The 15555-nt window shown below is 56.0% G+C and overlaps 1 protein-coding gene across 8 annotated transcripts in view; it reads left to right on the top strand.

The window, feature by feature from the left end:
* The window catches only part of NCOR2 (nuclear receptor corepressor 2), a 376514-nt gene that overhangs the window by 203809 nt on the left and 157150 nt on the right, over positions 1–15555 (top strand). For all 8 annotated transcript variants that reach the window (XM_036753385.1, XM_036753345.1, XM_036753339.1 and 5 more), the window contains exons 9-10: positions 5892–5958; positions 14808–14980. In XM_036753385.1, coding sequence (XP_036609280.1) covers positions 5892–5958; positions 14808–14980 — 240 coding nt within the window. The remainder of the gene's footprint in view (positions 1–5891; positions 5959–14807; positions 14981–15555) is intronic.

Here is a 15555-nt window from a genome sequence, read left to right as displayed (position 1 = left end):
GGATGTACTGCTCAGGAATGTTGCAGGGAGCAGATAAGATAGGCCCATCATAATGCAGGCATTGAGTACTATGCTTTGTGGAGGCTGGCTCCCGACAGTGTGGCCCATGGCTGATTGGATCTGCCCACCTTTGCCCGGGGGCCTCGCTGGCAGGGAAGGGTCTTGGGATTGGTGGGACCTGGAACCAGGGTTTTACTTCTCTGGGCCTCAGTTTTCCCATCTGTCAAATGAAGGAGGAGAACTGGCTCTGGCCCTCTGACCTCCAGTTGACGTCCTAGGCAAGCGAGGGGCGGGCAGGCAGCTGCTGGGGACAGGGAGGTGGGGATGGTGGGGTTCGGAGGCCAGGAGAGCATCGGCCTGGCCTGAGCCGGCTGGGGGAAGCCCGGGTCATGGAGTCCAGGGTCCTCATCGTATTGTAATTACCTGTTATACTGGATGGGGCCGCTGGGGGTGCCATAGTGCATAGAGCTCTGAGCTGGAGTCCGGTAGATTCAGCTTCCTGAGGTCACATCTGGCCTCAAGACATTTACCAGCTGTGTGACCTTGGGCAAGTCATCTCACCCTGGTTGCCTCAGTTTCCTCACCTGTAAAATGAGCTGGAGAAGGAATCGGCAAACCACTCCAGTATCTCTGCCAAGAAAACCCCAAGTGGGGTCATGGACATGACTGAAAGGACTGAATGACAACAGGCTAGTTATCATCCTTACCCTACCACTGAGCGCGGCTCAAAGTAACCATGCAGACAGTAGCTGACATCCCCATAGTGTCTCCAGGTGGGCCGAGTGCCTTGTAAGCCTCGTCTTGTTCCATCCTCACAGCAGCGCCGTGGTGGGGGGCGGGGGGGGGGTACCGTTAGCGTACCTGTTGTACAGATGAGGTGCTGATTGGGCAGCATCACTCGCTGTTTGAAGTCAGGTCTCAGCAAACATTTACCAGCTCCCTCCTCTGTGCCAGGCACTGTGCTAAGTGCTGGGATACTGAGAAGGGCAAAAGATAGCACCTCTCCCCCCCGCCCCCGCTCTGAGAGCCCTTGCCGTAAAGGGAGAAGAGTCGGGTCGGGATGCGATGACCTGAGGGGTCCCCCCCTAGGCCCTGAAGGGCGTCTCCAGGCAGCCAGAGGCGTTTGCACATGCTTGGAACACTGGGGGCCCAGAGCAGAATCCCCCCTGCCCTCATCCTTCCAGCCCGGCCTCTGTAAGGCAGGATGCTCTCATCTGGAAGGTCTTTGCTTCTGAAGCTGTCATGCTTAGGGCCAACGAGCTTCTGCTTGCATCCTCGGCTGGTGGCTGATGACGCATCTCTGCTTTGCAGCTGTGGGAGGGATGATGATGGTGGGGAGGACGTTCCCTTCAGGCCTGACTGACATCAAGGTTACTGGACTTGAAAGGAGTCTGGAGCACATGACCAACCCGGTAACGAAGAGGACCATTAGAATAGCTAACGTCAAGCACTTTGGGGTTTGCAAAGCACAGATTGACATCAATTACCTTTTTGATCCTTGGGTGCAGGTAGATGCTAATAAGATCCTCAGGAGTCTCGGAGACAGGAACTGTCTTGCCCAGGGTCCTACAGGGTAACCCTGTGATTTCATTAGCACAGGGAATTCCCTGGGGGCTTTAACTCTCAGATTCTGGCCCCTTCTTTGAATATGTGTTCTCAGAATTACATAGGGCAGTGAAGGGCTGAGTGACTTGCTCAGCATCACACAGCCAATGTGTGTCAAAATTGGGACTTAGATCCTAGTTTTCCTGACTCTGAGGTCCTCTGCTCACGATGTCATGATGGCTCTGTTTAGAAAATATGTTCAAAATAAATACAAGGTGATTTGGAGAGGTAGGGAAGGAGTCTTAAAAACTTTTGGAGGCTAGGCTTTGGGGGTGACACTTGATTTGAGCTTGGAAGGAAACCAGGGATTTCTGAGAGTCCAGAGGAGAGGAAGAAGTGGATTCCAGGTGGGGGGTGGGAAGGGGTACAGCCTGCGCAAAGGTGCCTAGATGGGAGATTCAATGTCACATGTTGAGGACCGTTGTGAATGCCAGTCGGTGACATGGTAGAGTGCACGTACAGGGTGGGAGTGAGTCAGATGTAGTAATGAGCAAAGTAGTTTAGAACCGGATTTTAGGAGCTTTAAATGGCAGTCAGAGGAGGACCCTAGATGTAGATGGCGTCAGAGTCGCCCTGCACTCATGTGCCTCTCCTGATGAAGGAGAGCCCCATCCCACAGCCTATCTGGGGATGATAGGGGAGGGGAGCAGGCCCTAGGGAGAGTGTCTACCCTGTGTCTTTCTCCAGGATGACTCACGCTTGCTAGTAAAGTTGCCTCCGATAAGGCCAGGTGGGATTTATGTTCTCACTACAACCATTGGCACAAGCAGCATCCTTTTTATCTCCCTGACATTTGATTGCTGGGTGGTGGTTGTTGTTTTCTGCTGCATAGTCAAAATTAATTTCATGCCCCAGTTCATTCTGGCATTGGCAATTCCAGCAGCGCTCAAGTCACCGTGAATGGCATTCTTCCGCTGGGCACCCTTCTGCCGGGACTGTGGTCGCTCCCTGGGACAGATGCTCAGGCAGGGCTGGGAAAGTGGCCTCAGATTCATTTCTTCACCACTTGGGAGAGAGGGGAAGGGCAGAAGGAGCTCCTGGCTGACCTTTGGCGCTGGCTGGTTACAAATCCTGGATTTTCCAAGGGTCCGAGAGGGCAGGGGCAGTGACATTGGAAGTCCTGCAGTGTTAGGGAGGGAGGGGGCCTTGGGACAGGTAGGGGTGCTAGTTTGTTTGTAATTTCTGATCTTGACAGTTTGGTCAGAGACCAGGGTTTGAATCTGGACTCTTGATTTCACATTGTCTTCCTGGGTCACTCACATTTCCAGAGAATCACAGATTGAGAGCAGGAAGGAACTCAAGAGGTCATTTCATCCAACCCTCAGATTTTATAGATGGGGAAACTGAGACTCAGGTCACGTCAGTGACTTTTTCCAGATCCTCTCCCTGCTACATGGGTGGGATGGGGTCCTGCACCCCCACCCCTCCAAAACTTCCTGCTCTGTCCTCTCTACTTGATACCTGATGCAGGACAGGTTTAATTCCCGGCTCTTCCAGTGAGTAGCTGCGTGAGATTGGGCATCGCTATGACTTTTTAGGGCTCACCTGGTGTCTTCATCTGTAACATGAAGGGCCTGGCCTAAGCCACCTCTTCCAGGGCTGCCTTGGTTCTCAGAATGTCCTCAGGGCCCCTCCCTTGACCTGTGTGCCCTGGGGTTGGCTGCATTGAGCAGGGCAGGGATTAGGGTGTGGGTCAGGGCTCTGTCCAGCTGTACTGTCCTCTTTTGGCTGACCTTGCCTAGGGCAGAAGCTGGGAGAGCGTTCCAGTAGCTTCCTTCCTGCTTTGAGTGAGTTTTCTTCCTTCAAAGTTTCCAGCAGAGGGTTAATGGGAGAAAGGTACCCATTCCTTCACTCCCAGGCATAGGCCTAGGGCTTGGGCTAGACAGTTCTAGAAGAGGTCTGGGCATCCTGTGCACATGGTTGGAGGCCTTTGAGCCAGTGCACATCTACTGAGTCCTAACTAGATGCCAGGTTCCTTGCTAGGTGCCCCTGTCCTCCCAGAGCTTCCAGGAGCTAAAATGCTTTATTGATGCAGGCCATTTTGACATCCTGATTTCTGATATTGGGGAGTCCATCAGTCTGTTGGGGAGACCCAAAGGCCTTGAGAATCTGTACGGAGAAACCAGTGTGAAGCTTCTGGCTGATTGCTGAGGTTTCAGAGGCCCGTTTGAGCAAACAGGTCCAGGGAGGGTTAAGCATGGATGGCAGAGTAGGAGGGAGAGGGTGCCAGTGGGGGTGGTAGCTGCCAGGCTGGGGACAAGGAGCTCATCTGACACCTCCAGCTCCTAATTAAAAGGGAAAATGGAGTCTATTATCAGCTCATTAACTTTGTCCCTGGGACCAGCAATCTAGGCAAAAATTCTTGCTTCCTGCTGGATAATCAAATTAGGGTCCCTGGGGGGGATCAGAGGGGTGAGAAGCGAGGCCAGATAATGAGGTGCATGCAGAGTGGTGGGGCGAGAACCCGGAAACCCTAGAGATGGGGCGAAAATAGAGTGTCCCCCGTGCCCGCAGGGTCCTTTCTCTCCAGACTTGGACCCTGGCAGGGCTATTGCTGCTGGGGTGGCCCAGGGATCTTCAATAGGTTGTTTGTCCCCAGCAGGGGAGCCCATCCCAGAAAGACCCTCTGCTCTGCCGCCCCCAGCCTCCTTTCTCTCCCTGGGTTCTGAGGACTAGGAGAAGGCATCCTAGCTACAGCTACTCCCTTCTTTTTGACCAGAGTCAGCTCCTGAAAACGGAGTCCTTGTGGGGAAAAAAGCCAAACCCTTATTTTGAGTCATACCTTTTGTTTTTAACATCATCCTTGTTTCTGAATGTATCTCCACCCCCTTAGTGAGGCATCCCTCATGGCAAATGGTGGAAAGTTTGCATTACTTCCTCCCATTCCTCCCAGCTTTCTTTTCCTCGCTCCTGTTCTTCCTGGTCTCTGGCATCGCTGTGTCCCGTGACATCAGCAGGCACGAGAGGCAGACGCTGGCTGGCTCCTGGAGGAGGATTGTTTTTGGTTCCTCACAGTTACAAATGATGCGGTTATATATGTCTTTGGACAAATGGTTCCTTTCTTCTCTTGGACAGTGACACCCTTAGGACGTGTTGCCAAGGATGGCATCATGGGGTCAAAGGGGATGTGAGGACAAGCTCCCTGACACTTGGAAATGCGCCGTGGCGGGGGCGGGGGGCTGGGGGATCCCCGCCAGCGGAGGCCATTGAGTGAAGGATGATGCCCCCTTGGCCTGCGGTGGCCCGGGTTCTTTCCTTGTCTTGGTGAGGCCCCCAAGGCTGCGGTTGAGGGCCGCCTGTGTCCCCAGCCTGACTCAAGCTGCTTTGTGAGGGTCTCAGACTGCAATGAACCAGCCTCTCTGTTGGCATGAAAGGAGGCCTGCACCCAGGCTGGGGGCGGGGGGTGGCCCAGGAAGAGGGGGCAGCCTAGTGAGGGGAGGGGTGGCCCAGTGAGGCTGGGGGCTGCCTTGACAGGCCCTCCCGTCCACCCCCTCTTCTCTGTCAGCCTCCAGACTAAGTGTGGCCTTTCTCGCTCTCCCCTGGACTGCTGCAGTGGCCTGGGTCTCCTCCCCTCAAGCCTCACCTCTCCATCCCCTGCACCAGCCATGTCAAACTCAAGTAGAAAATGACTCATTAATGGTAGTCTGACCTACTGTATTTTTAGTTATTTAGTCAAACACTTTCCGGTTACGTCACAGTCTGGTTCTGTGGCCCCAGGGTTCACCCCCGGCTATCCACAAGCCCAGACGGAGTCACTGCCCTGCTCAAGAAGCCTCTGGAGCTCCCTGTGACCTCCCGGGTAAACTCCAGGCGCCGGGTTTGGCTGCTGAGCCCCTGACACTCAGACTCTAGCCCACTTTTCCAGGCTTCTTGCCTCTTTTCCTTCCTGCTCCCTGCATCCACCAGACCCGTCCACAGCACTTCCTATTTGCAGCATACAACATTCCCGTCTCTTGCCCAGGATGTGCCCCTCCCTCTGCCCCTCTTCAAGGCTCACCTGAAGCTCAGATTCTTGCAGGAAGATCCACCTCCCAGACCTCAGCCCCACGTCTGGCACACAGTCAGTGCTTACTAAGTGCTTATGGACCGGGCTCCCCCCGTTTCTTGTAGTCTCCTTTGTGTTCACGTCTCTGTATCTCGGTCTCCCCTGGGAGGCCACGACCTAGAGCTCGGGGCCTCCTCGGCCTCATCTTGGGGTCTCCGGGACCTCCCGCGGGGGAGGCGAGGGCCGTGAAGAGGAAGTGCTGGCTGCTGAATCAAATCTGGCCTTTTCTCTCTCTTCACAGAAACCAAGCAATGCGGAAGAAGCTCATTTTGTACTTTAAGAGGAGAAACCACGCGCGGAAGCAGTGGGTGAGTGCGGCCCCTCCCCACCCCCCACAGCCCCTTGGCCGCTCGGCTCTGGAGATCACAGCCACACTGGGCCTGGCAGGGAGTCAGTCGCCCCTGCCCACACCCGAGGCAGGGGGCCTGCCACAGCTGGGAACCTCTGGTCTTGGAGGATTGGGGGAGAGACAGAGAGAGAGAGAGAGTGAGAGAGAGAAAGGTGGGGGGGGGAGGGAAGCAGGGGGGAGAGAGGGGGGTGGAGAGAGGGGGAGAGAGAGAGGGGGGAGACAGAGACAGAGAGACAGATAGAGAGAGAGAGAGAGAAACAGACAGAGACAGAGAGAAGGGGGAGGAGAGAAGAGGGGAGGAGGCCCGCAGCTGTATATAAATAGGTGGGGAGTGCAGGTGCAGGTGGCTGAATGCACCTCTTGATTGGGGGGCCGGCCACCGAGGGGCCTTTTCCTGCAGTTTTGTGGCAGCAGGTGAAGCTGCTGCTGAATCAGGATTTGTGTGGGGGTGGGGAGGGTGGGAGTGAGGCTGCAGACTGGGCATTAGCACTGGCTAGAGAGGCCTGGATGGGCTCATTTGCAGAGGCTGGGGGCCCAGCAGTGGCCGGCCTCCTGCATTTGTCTGGGGGTGGGGGCTGGTGAGGAGCCGGCTTCCCGTCATGGGCAGGTCTCCCCTTCGTTCAGCCTGAGCTGGATGGAGCCTCGGATGTTGGGAGGTGGAGGTGGGAGGGTTTGCTGGGCCTGTGGGTTCACCCGGAAAGGTTGGAGGGGAGGCAGCTGCTTTGGGGGTACAGGATTTGCTGGGTTCAGTATCTTTTTGAAAAAAGTTGCTGCTGCGTTGTGATCTATTTCTCCATCTGTAAACCCCCTGCCCCACTTGGTGATTGTCCCACAGCGTTCCCTCCCTGTAGTCCCCCACTTCTGCCCTTCCTCCTCTCCTGTGGTATCCTCGTGGCCTCATCATGTCCGTGACCCATGCCACGTGTGTGCGGTTTTCCTGGATCTCCCCTCTCTGCCCTTGGTCACTCCAGACAGATTTCCCAGTGTTTCCCTGAAGCCTCCCATCTGTCCTTTCTTCCCGCACCGTCCTGGGCACCCCAGACTTCTCAGGTTGTCGGGCCTGGTCCAACCCCATAGGAAGGCCACCTTCGCTCTTATCGGGAAGCCTCCAAGAGGCCTCCTCTTTCTGCCTGACCTCTCGGGGGTGGCTCCAGGAAGTTCTGGGGGGGCAGGGGGTATCCTCAGCCACAGAGAGATGGACCACCCTTGTGGTCATTGGGTGCTGGGAGAGCTTTAAGGGACAGTAAGTGTCTGAGGCAGGATTGAAACTCAGATCTCCCACACTCCAGGTCTAGCAGGTGTTTTAGCCACTGTGCCACCTAGACACCTCTAGTGCCAGAAGGACCCTTGGAAGTCATTGAGTCTGAGGCCCTCATTTTACAGATGGGGAGCTGAGGCTCCTCGTGTGTGGGGTGCTGCAGGCGCTCACAGCTGCCTCCCCCATCTCAGCTGCCCCTGGGTGGCCCCTGGAGTCTCCGATTCTCAGAGCTGCAGCCAGCCTGGCTTTAGTGAGTGTGGTCACTTGGGGGCTCTGGGGAACCCCAGCCCCTCCTTAAAAAGGAGAACATGATTGGTGGCCTTCCCGCTTACATCGCCCCATTGCCAGACACCTCCCTCCCTCTGGAAACACCACCCCTGTGACACAGAGTGAAAAATCTAGAGGGGGAGCCAGTCCAGCAGAGCTGCTCCGCACTGGGTGGGTCTGTGGGCAGGGCAGGGGTCTTCCCGGGCCTCTCTGCTCAGGCCGCTCGGGGATTCGTGGCCCGTTTTCTCTCGGTGGTCCTTGTAGGCCTGGCTTCCTGCCCTTGGCTGGGTTCCGTTTATTTCATATTTTCTCACACTTGTTGGACTTTTCATATTTAACATTTCTTACAGTAAAGTAATAGGCTGTCATATTCATGTATGTGTAATATTTCATTATATTCAAGGCAGAAGGTGGTGAGCTGGGGAGGGTGCGAGGCTTGGAGTCAGAAAATCATTGTTCTAGGGGGCACAGTGAGTAGAGCACCAGCCCTAGAGTCAGGAGGACCTGAGTTCCAATCCGGCCTCAGACACTTGCCACATTAGCTGTGTGACCTTGGGCAGGTCATTTAACCCCAAATGCCCTGCTTTCTCCCTCCAAAAAAAAAAGAAAAAGAATATAGAAAATTGTTGTCAGTCATGGCCAACCCCTGGTGACCCCATCGGGGGTTCTCTTGGCAGAGATACTGGAGTGGTTTGCCTTTTCCTGCTCCAGCTCATTTTACAGGTGAGGAAACTGAGGCAAACAGGGTAAAGTGACTTGCCCAGGGTCACACAGCTAGCAAGTGTCTGAGGCCAGATTGGAACTCAGGAAGAAGATGAGTCTTCTGTCTCCAGGCCCCGCACTCTGTCCTTGTGTCACCTAACTGTCCCTAAGCCACACCTAGTCAGGAAGACCTGAGTTCAAATGCAGCCTTCATTTCATGGACTGGAAAACTGAGTCCCAGAAAGGGGAGGGGGCTTCAGGATCCCAGGGACCTTCCCTAGGGCACTTTGTCCCATTTTCTGGCTCCCTCCTGTTCTGCGGGGACCAGCCCACTCCTGACGCCTCCCTGGTGCTCCCTCAGCTGTGAAAGGGGAGCCGAGGACCCGGCCCTTCCCCTCTGGCTTTGAATCTGGGGTCTGGGGCGGTGCTCCCCACTCTGACAGAGCAGCTGGGCCTTCAGAAGTGCTCTGGGCCCGGGAGGAGGGCGCTGACCAGCCGAGTCTTAATGAAGCTGGGCAGATGCTGTGGACAAGCTAAATTTGGGGGGGCTTCTGAGCAGCCAGAGGCTAAGTGAGTGAATCCTGGTGGGAAGCAGATTGCACTTGGGGGTTTGGGGCTGTTTTCTCTGGTTGCGTTCCAGAGGTGGGGGTGAAGTGCCCCCTGCGCCTCCCTTGGAGGCTTCTAGGGGAAGGGGCTAGCCGCATGAACAAAGGCCCCTTTCCCTCTTCTGTGCGGTGGCCTTGACCGCGAAGGTCCAGAGACCCTGGTGCAGGGGCGTGGCTGTCCCAGCCTGGGACTCTTGGGGAAGAGGGGTCAGAGAAAGCCAAAGATGGCCGCTCTGGGCTTTGGGACCCAGGGGACGAGGGGAGTCAGACTAGAATCCAGTCACTAATGGTCATCGAATGGTACTGCCAGGAGGGGCCCTTTCAGGGCCACACGGTCTGGTCACATGAGGATGCCGTGGCCCATAATGGACAAGTCACTCACGCTGTGTCATGACCTCTCCCGTTGAACGTCTCAGCGGCGTCACAGGCCACCTCCCCAGTTTTCATATCTTACTCTCCTTCCTGATTCTACAGTCCTGCCAAAGTGTGCCTCCCTCAGGCCCCCCATCTCCCACTGCCGGGCCTTTGCCTTGCTGCCCCTTCAGTGCCCTCCTCCTCATCTCCCCCTTGGGGTGCTTAATCAACAGTAATTGCTTCCCAAGCCTTCTGCTGGAGCCTTCCTCTGCTCGGCTAACTCGCTTTCATCCATAATTCTTCTTTCACTTTTTTTCCTGTGAGTATTTCTACATGAACCTGTGGTCTTCCTCTTCTCGTCAGAATGGAAGCTCTCTGGGAATAGGGATTGCTTCATTCTTTGTGCACCTAGTGGAGTGTCTGACAAACAGTAGGTGCCTAATAAAAGCTTCTTTATTGATTGACAGGTGGTAAGCACCAGAGGTAGCTATTTTTCATAAGACTCTTTCAGAGATTGTCATTTTTTTTTCTCTCTCATAAGTCACTGAATAGAAAATTGGCTGGGAAAGCACAGGCTCTGCTAAGCCCCCATAGAAAACAGTTAGGATTTGAACCCAGCTCTCTCGACTCCAAAGCCAGTGTTATATCTCCTGCAGCACACTGCCCCGGAAGAATGCCGGCGTTGGGAAGGGATCTTATAGGCCAGGCGGCCCCTCGGTTACAGCTGGGGAGACTGAGGCCGAGAGCTCCAGGGGGCGGGAGGCCCCATGTGAGCAGCCCCTTCCTCACTGGGCCTTGGCTGCCTCATGTACAAGGAGGGGTTGGGCATCGGTGGCCCTTTGACCTCTCTGCCTGGGCAGAGGTGCCCCCCTACTCCCCCTCCTGGCCGGGCAGGACCAGGGGCTCTCCTGGGACCCCGAGGGGCTCGTCCCCAGTCCTTGATGCAGAGCGAGAGGCTGACGAGGCTCCACGGCAGAGCTGGGCGCCCGCAGGGTGGGAGCCTGGGCTGGAGCTAAGCATGTGCTGTGGGGAGGGAGGGGCAGGAGCAGCATGAGCCTGCTGTACTCCCTCGTGCCGCCACCAGAGGGCAGCAAATGCCCTGGGATGCCCAGAGGAGGTGGCTGCCTGCAGCCTTCTGCCCTGTAGGTGCTGTGGGGAGAGGGGCAGGGACAGTGCTGTTGGCTCAGGGTCTCAGGATCTTAGTGTTGGAGGGAACTGTGGTGCCCCGCCCCCCCGTGCATTCGACAAATTAGGAAACTGAGGCAGAGGTTGAACGACTTGCTGCACAGGTAGCAGGTGTCTGAGGTAGGATTTGAACCCAGGTCTTCTGGACCCCAAGACAGACCTTTTGGGGTCTCTGCAGATGCAAGCTGCTTCCTAAGGCATCTTTGGCAGGGGGCAGTAGAGTGGGGGGGGGTGTCAAGGGACAGCTTGGTGCAGTAGAAAGAGTGCTGCATTTGAAGTCAGAGGACTCGGGTTCAAATCTGCCCTGCTCCTTAGGATCCTTGCCTGAGAGCTCGGCTGTCTAGCCCCTTCATTTTACAGATTGAGAAACTGAGGCCCGGGTCCCACAGGTGGCAAGTAAAGAGATCTCAGTGCACGGTGACGGCCGGGGCAGCCTTACCCTGTGCCCCTCAGGCTCGCCTCCCCTATGTCCCCAGTAAGGCCCTCGCCCCCTCCCATGAGTGCCCCCGGAGGGACAAAGATGCTGTCCCCACGCTGGGCACTTAATTCCTGGGGAAACAGAAGAGGAAGTGATTCTGCTGACTGACCGTGGGCTCACTTCTCCCCTTTCTCCCAGGAACCACTTGGCTGTGCCTGGGGATTTCCCCTGGTGTTGAAAGGGTGCAGATGCAGATTGGTTTAGCTGGAGTGCTCCCACAGGGAGGAGCCTGGGCAGACTTGGGTTCTGGAATAGAGACCCCTGGAGGGCAAGGACTCTTGTGTTATGCACACTGTGTCGCTTATGCCCAGCACATAGTAGGCAGTTTGTCTCGTAACCAGCACACAGTAGGCACTTTGTGCCTGTCATGCGTGGCACATAGCAGGCACTTTGTCTTTTGTGCCCAGCACATAGTAGGTGTGTTGTGTCTCTTGTACCTAGCACATAGTAGGCATTTGATGGGAAGCCTGGGTCATGGGTTGCCTGGAGGACTGCCTATTCACAGTGTCCAGGGTCTGACTGGGGAATGGGAAGGCGGGAGGCTTACCCTATTTTACTGAGGTAGAAACAAAGGTGAGCTTGTTTCACCACCAAGGTGAAGTGCCTTTTCCCAGGCACCTAGGTGGTACTCAGCAGAGTTGAAATTCGAACCCAAGTCTTCTGGCCCCACATCCATTGTTCTTTCGTATCATTATTTACCTTCCGTAATGGTGCTGTGAACTGGGAACGCAAGACTTGGAGCCCGAGTCAAAAGGACTTGGATTCAAATCCTGCCTCTGACAGTTACTTGTCTTGAGACCCTCCCTTGCTTTGTGACCTCGGTTTCCTCCTCTGTGAAATGGGGACGGGTCATAAACGTCAGGCATTCATTTTATTCCTCCTCCAAGCTGCTTTAGGGGAATGGTGGAAGGAGTCGGCTCTCCTCGGCCCCAGCTGCTTCTCAGGCTCCAGGGCTGGGCAACTGTGCCAACAGTCTCTCCCGCTGCTGGGCTGGAGGGCCCACACTCTGTCTCTTGAGATGGGGGGTGTCTTGGGGGCAGCTTGGAGCTGAATATCATTTTATTTTGAGCATCTGAGCCTTGAAAGGAGGAAAAAGTGACTCAGATCCCTAGAAGTCTTGTGTAAGAGACTCCCAGAGGTCACCCTGTGAGTCATTCTCAGACGGCTGGGTTGGGGGGCACACGGCGGCACTTCACAGGCAACCTTCGGGGGTCCGGAGGAAGGGGACTGGGCACTGGGCAGGGCTTTGGGTCGAGGGCACCCCAGGGAGCCTCGTCTCCCAGGAGGGGGCGGTGCCTCCCCGAGGCCCCCCAGCTGACTGGTGACAGAGGAGCGTCCAGAGCGGGTTTCCTTCACCCCTGCCCCCCCCCCCCACCCCGGCCGTGTGGAAGGGCTGATCCGTACACACCTGCCTTCCTTTTCCCTACACGTCCTCCTCCCTTTTTCCTCAAGGGATGCCAGGGCCCAGAGATACATGTTTCCCTTCCCTCGCCTGGCTTTGGGGCTTTTCTTTTTCTGCCCCTCTGGGTTTCAGAACTTTCCTTCCTCTTCCTCTCTGGACCACTGTCCCCGCCCCCAAGGGAAAGTCCCAGGAAGCAGGAACCGCAGGGCTTTCAGAGGAAGAGAGAGCGTTCTGTTAAATCGGGTTAGTCACTGATGTGCTCAGCGAAGCCCAGGTTCTCAGCCCTTTCTGTTTGGGCTCCAGGTAACCTCTTCCTGCCTGGTGGGCTCAGTGGGAGATTCATTTCCGGATCTTCAGTCTTTTTCTCATGTAGATTCGGGCAGATGTCAGACCAGTGTCTCCAGAGGGACGTACCCCACCCTCTCTCCATGGGATGTCCCAGTCTTTCTCATCCCTTGGTCTCCCTTATCAAACTGGAGACTTCCCCAGTTCCTCAGGCTGGGTCCTCTTGGGGCTGGAGACTCGAGGCCCTTCCCATCTCCCATCGAACCAGAGGCTCCTGGGGAAAAGCAGCAGCTTTGGAGGTGGAAACACTCCTAGTTTGGCATTTTCTGTGGTCCTGGGCCAGTCACGCCCCCGTCTAAGCCTCAGCGTCCCTCTCTGTAAGATGTGGATGATACTGGTTGAAAGATTCCCTTCTCAAGGCTGTGGTGAGGATCTGAGGGGAGCCTTTGCAAACCTTAAATCATTATGGAGACAGCGGCCAACCCTCCAAAGAACGCATGGTACCCAGTTCTTCCTGAGGCAGACAGTAGGTGCCTACCGATGAGGTCCCCTCCCCACCATAAATGCAGGGGTGCGTATAGGCAATTGGAGTGAATTGTGGGGCAGCCGTCACAGTGATTTACTTCCAGTCTGTGGTGTGGGGGAAGGGCACCGATTCGGAGCTGGAGGGTCCTGAGTCAGATCCCTGAGGGACCGTGGGCACGTTGTTTAACCTGCCTGGGCCTCAATCCCCTCGTCATCAGCCAGCAAGGCCAAGTGGACGAAGGCTGTGTAGCCTGACTAGGTATGCTCCTAAGGAGCGGAGGGGTGGAGGGATAGGCACGGAGGAGGCAGATCTTCACTTGAAAATAAAATCAAATTTAACTTTCAGAGGAAAAAGAAAGTAAAGCGCAGCCCCCTGGGTTTGAGGTCCAGTCTTTCTCCTGTGCCACATGAGGGGGTTGGACCACATGGCCTCAGGGGCCTCTTGAGCTCAGATCCCTGAACACTGACTCTTGAGTCAGACAGCATTTATTAGACACCTGCTGTGTGTCTGCACCTGTGCTAGCCTCTGGGGACAGACAGAAAGACAAAATTGAGTCCGTGTTCTCAAGAAACTCATGGTCTGATGGAGGAGAGAGCACGTGAGCCATTATAGACAGACCAGATAGAAACAGCACACATTGGGGGTGACCTTGGGGAGGATGACTACCTACTGATCCCCCTTCTCTAAGGAAGAATGAAAAGCGTTAGGTACTTACTCTGGACTAAGTGGGGTGCTCAGTCTCCCCCAATTCTTCCTTTGGGATTTAGGAGTTATTTTAATGACCTCTTCTGGGCCATTTAGGCTGGAGAAATGGGGGACTTCCCCTCCTTGGAGGTCTTTGGGTGGGCTGGCAATTGTTCTACAGGGATAGGTCTGTTTGGTGTGTGGGTTGGGCCAGGTGCTGGAGGAGGTCCCTTCTGGCTCCAGGGTCTCTGGGATGGCAGCCGCACAGACCAAGAGCCTTTATATATAGCACAGCTGGATGAGGTTGACTTCCCATCAGTGAGAGGACGCCAGGATTCTGGCCACCCCAGCTTGGTAGCACCCTCATGACAGGCACCTTCTTGCACGTTGGGCGGCGGGGGGGGGTCACATAGACATGGAGTTACCTGGCCAGAGTCTCTACCTGGGCGGGAAAGGCTCTGCTGTGTCTCTCCCCCATCTCTGCTGGGCCAACTTAGGGAGCCCAGACTTTCCCTGGAAGACAGAGGGTCCCTTGAAATCCACAGCAGGCCTGGGAAGTAGGAATACATGGTGAGGACCTCCCAAATGGACTTGGTTTGGCTGGCAAAGCTCTCTGGGGTGCTGGAGATGAGGCCTGTGGAGGGGGAGGCAGCAGCCGTTTCTATGGCAAACCTCTCTGCCTCCATTTCCTCCTCTGAGCCTCACCAACAGGCCAACACTCCTTGTCCTCCAGACGCTATTTTACAGAGAAGTCATAGGAGATGGGTTGTGTGTACATGTGCGTGTGTGTGTGAGTGTGCATCTGGGTATGGGTATGTGTGTGTGTATGGCAGCTGTACTAGAGGGTATCTGGGGCTGGTATCAGCAAGGGCAGCGGGCTGGACGCCTGGGGGTAGCTGGGGCCGGCATTGGGGAGGGCAGCGGGCTGGACGCCTGGGGGTAGCCAGGGTTGGCATCGGTGAGGGTGGCACGCTGCATGACTGGGCCCAGGACCACTTGCTCAGATGCCCCCCGCCCTCTCTCTCTCTCTCTCTCTCTCTCTCTTGCGCCTGGCCATTCCAGGAACAGAAATTTTGCCAGCGCTATGACCAGCTGATGGAAGCCTGGGAGAAGAAGGTAGAGCGCATCGAGAACAACCCGCGCCGGCGCGCCAAGGAGAGCAAGGTGCGAGAGTACTATGAGAAGCAGTTCCCAGAGATCCGGAAGCAGAGGGAGCTCCAGGAGCGGATGCAGAGGTGAGCCGAGAGGGGACCCAGAGAGGATGGGGAGGCGGCAGCAGGAATTGGGGTGCCAGTGCTTTGGCTCAGCCGTGTGCATTTGCCCTGGGGCAGAGCTTGGGAGGGGGAGAGACTGGATGGAGAACGGGGAGGGTCCAGAGGCCCCACCTTGTGTTCTGATCTGCTCGCCCCCGGGCCTTGCTCACTATTCAGGAGCCAGGGCTGGTCTTGGGAACGTTGGCTCCTGCTGGGCTTGGAGGGTTGGAAGAAGCCCTGGGGACCTTCTGGATCTCTCCCTATTTCACCAAGAGGGGACCTGAGGCCCAGGGCAGTTAGGTCAGTGCCCAAGGCTGGCTCTGCTCCTGAGGTCCAGGGCTGTCTCCAGCCTTCTCCTCTTAGCGGTCAGGATGCTGAAGCCCCGGCAGGGAAGGCCACGGGTCAAGAGGAAGCAGTGTCTGCTTGACCTGTCTGGGCCTCAGTCTCCCTGCCAGTCAGAGGGGGTCACGATGCCCACCCGGCCTCTTTACGGGTCATGGTAGAAAGAGAAAAGGAAAGACCCAGGTCCTGCCCATGATGTAGAAGCCTCCTCAGTC

Source organism: Trichosurus vulpecula, chromosome 1 (genome assembly GCF_011100635.1).
Source record: "Trichosurus vulpecula isolate mTriVul1 chromosome 1, mTriVul1.pri, whole genome shotgun sequence".
NCBI lineage: Eukaryota > Metazoa > Chordata > Mammalia > Diprotodontia > Phalangeridae > Trichosurus > Trichosurus vulpecula.
The sequence above is the reverse complement of the archived record's forward strand: the minus strand, read 5'-3'. Positions and strand labels throughout refer to the sequence as shown.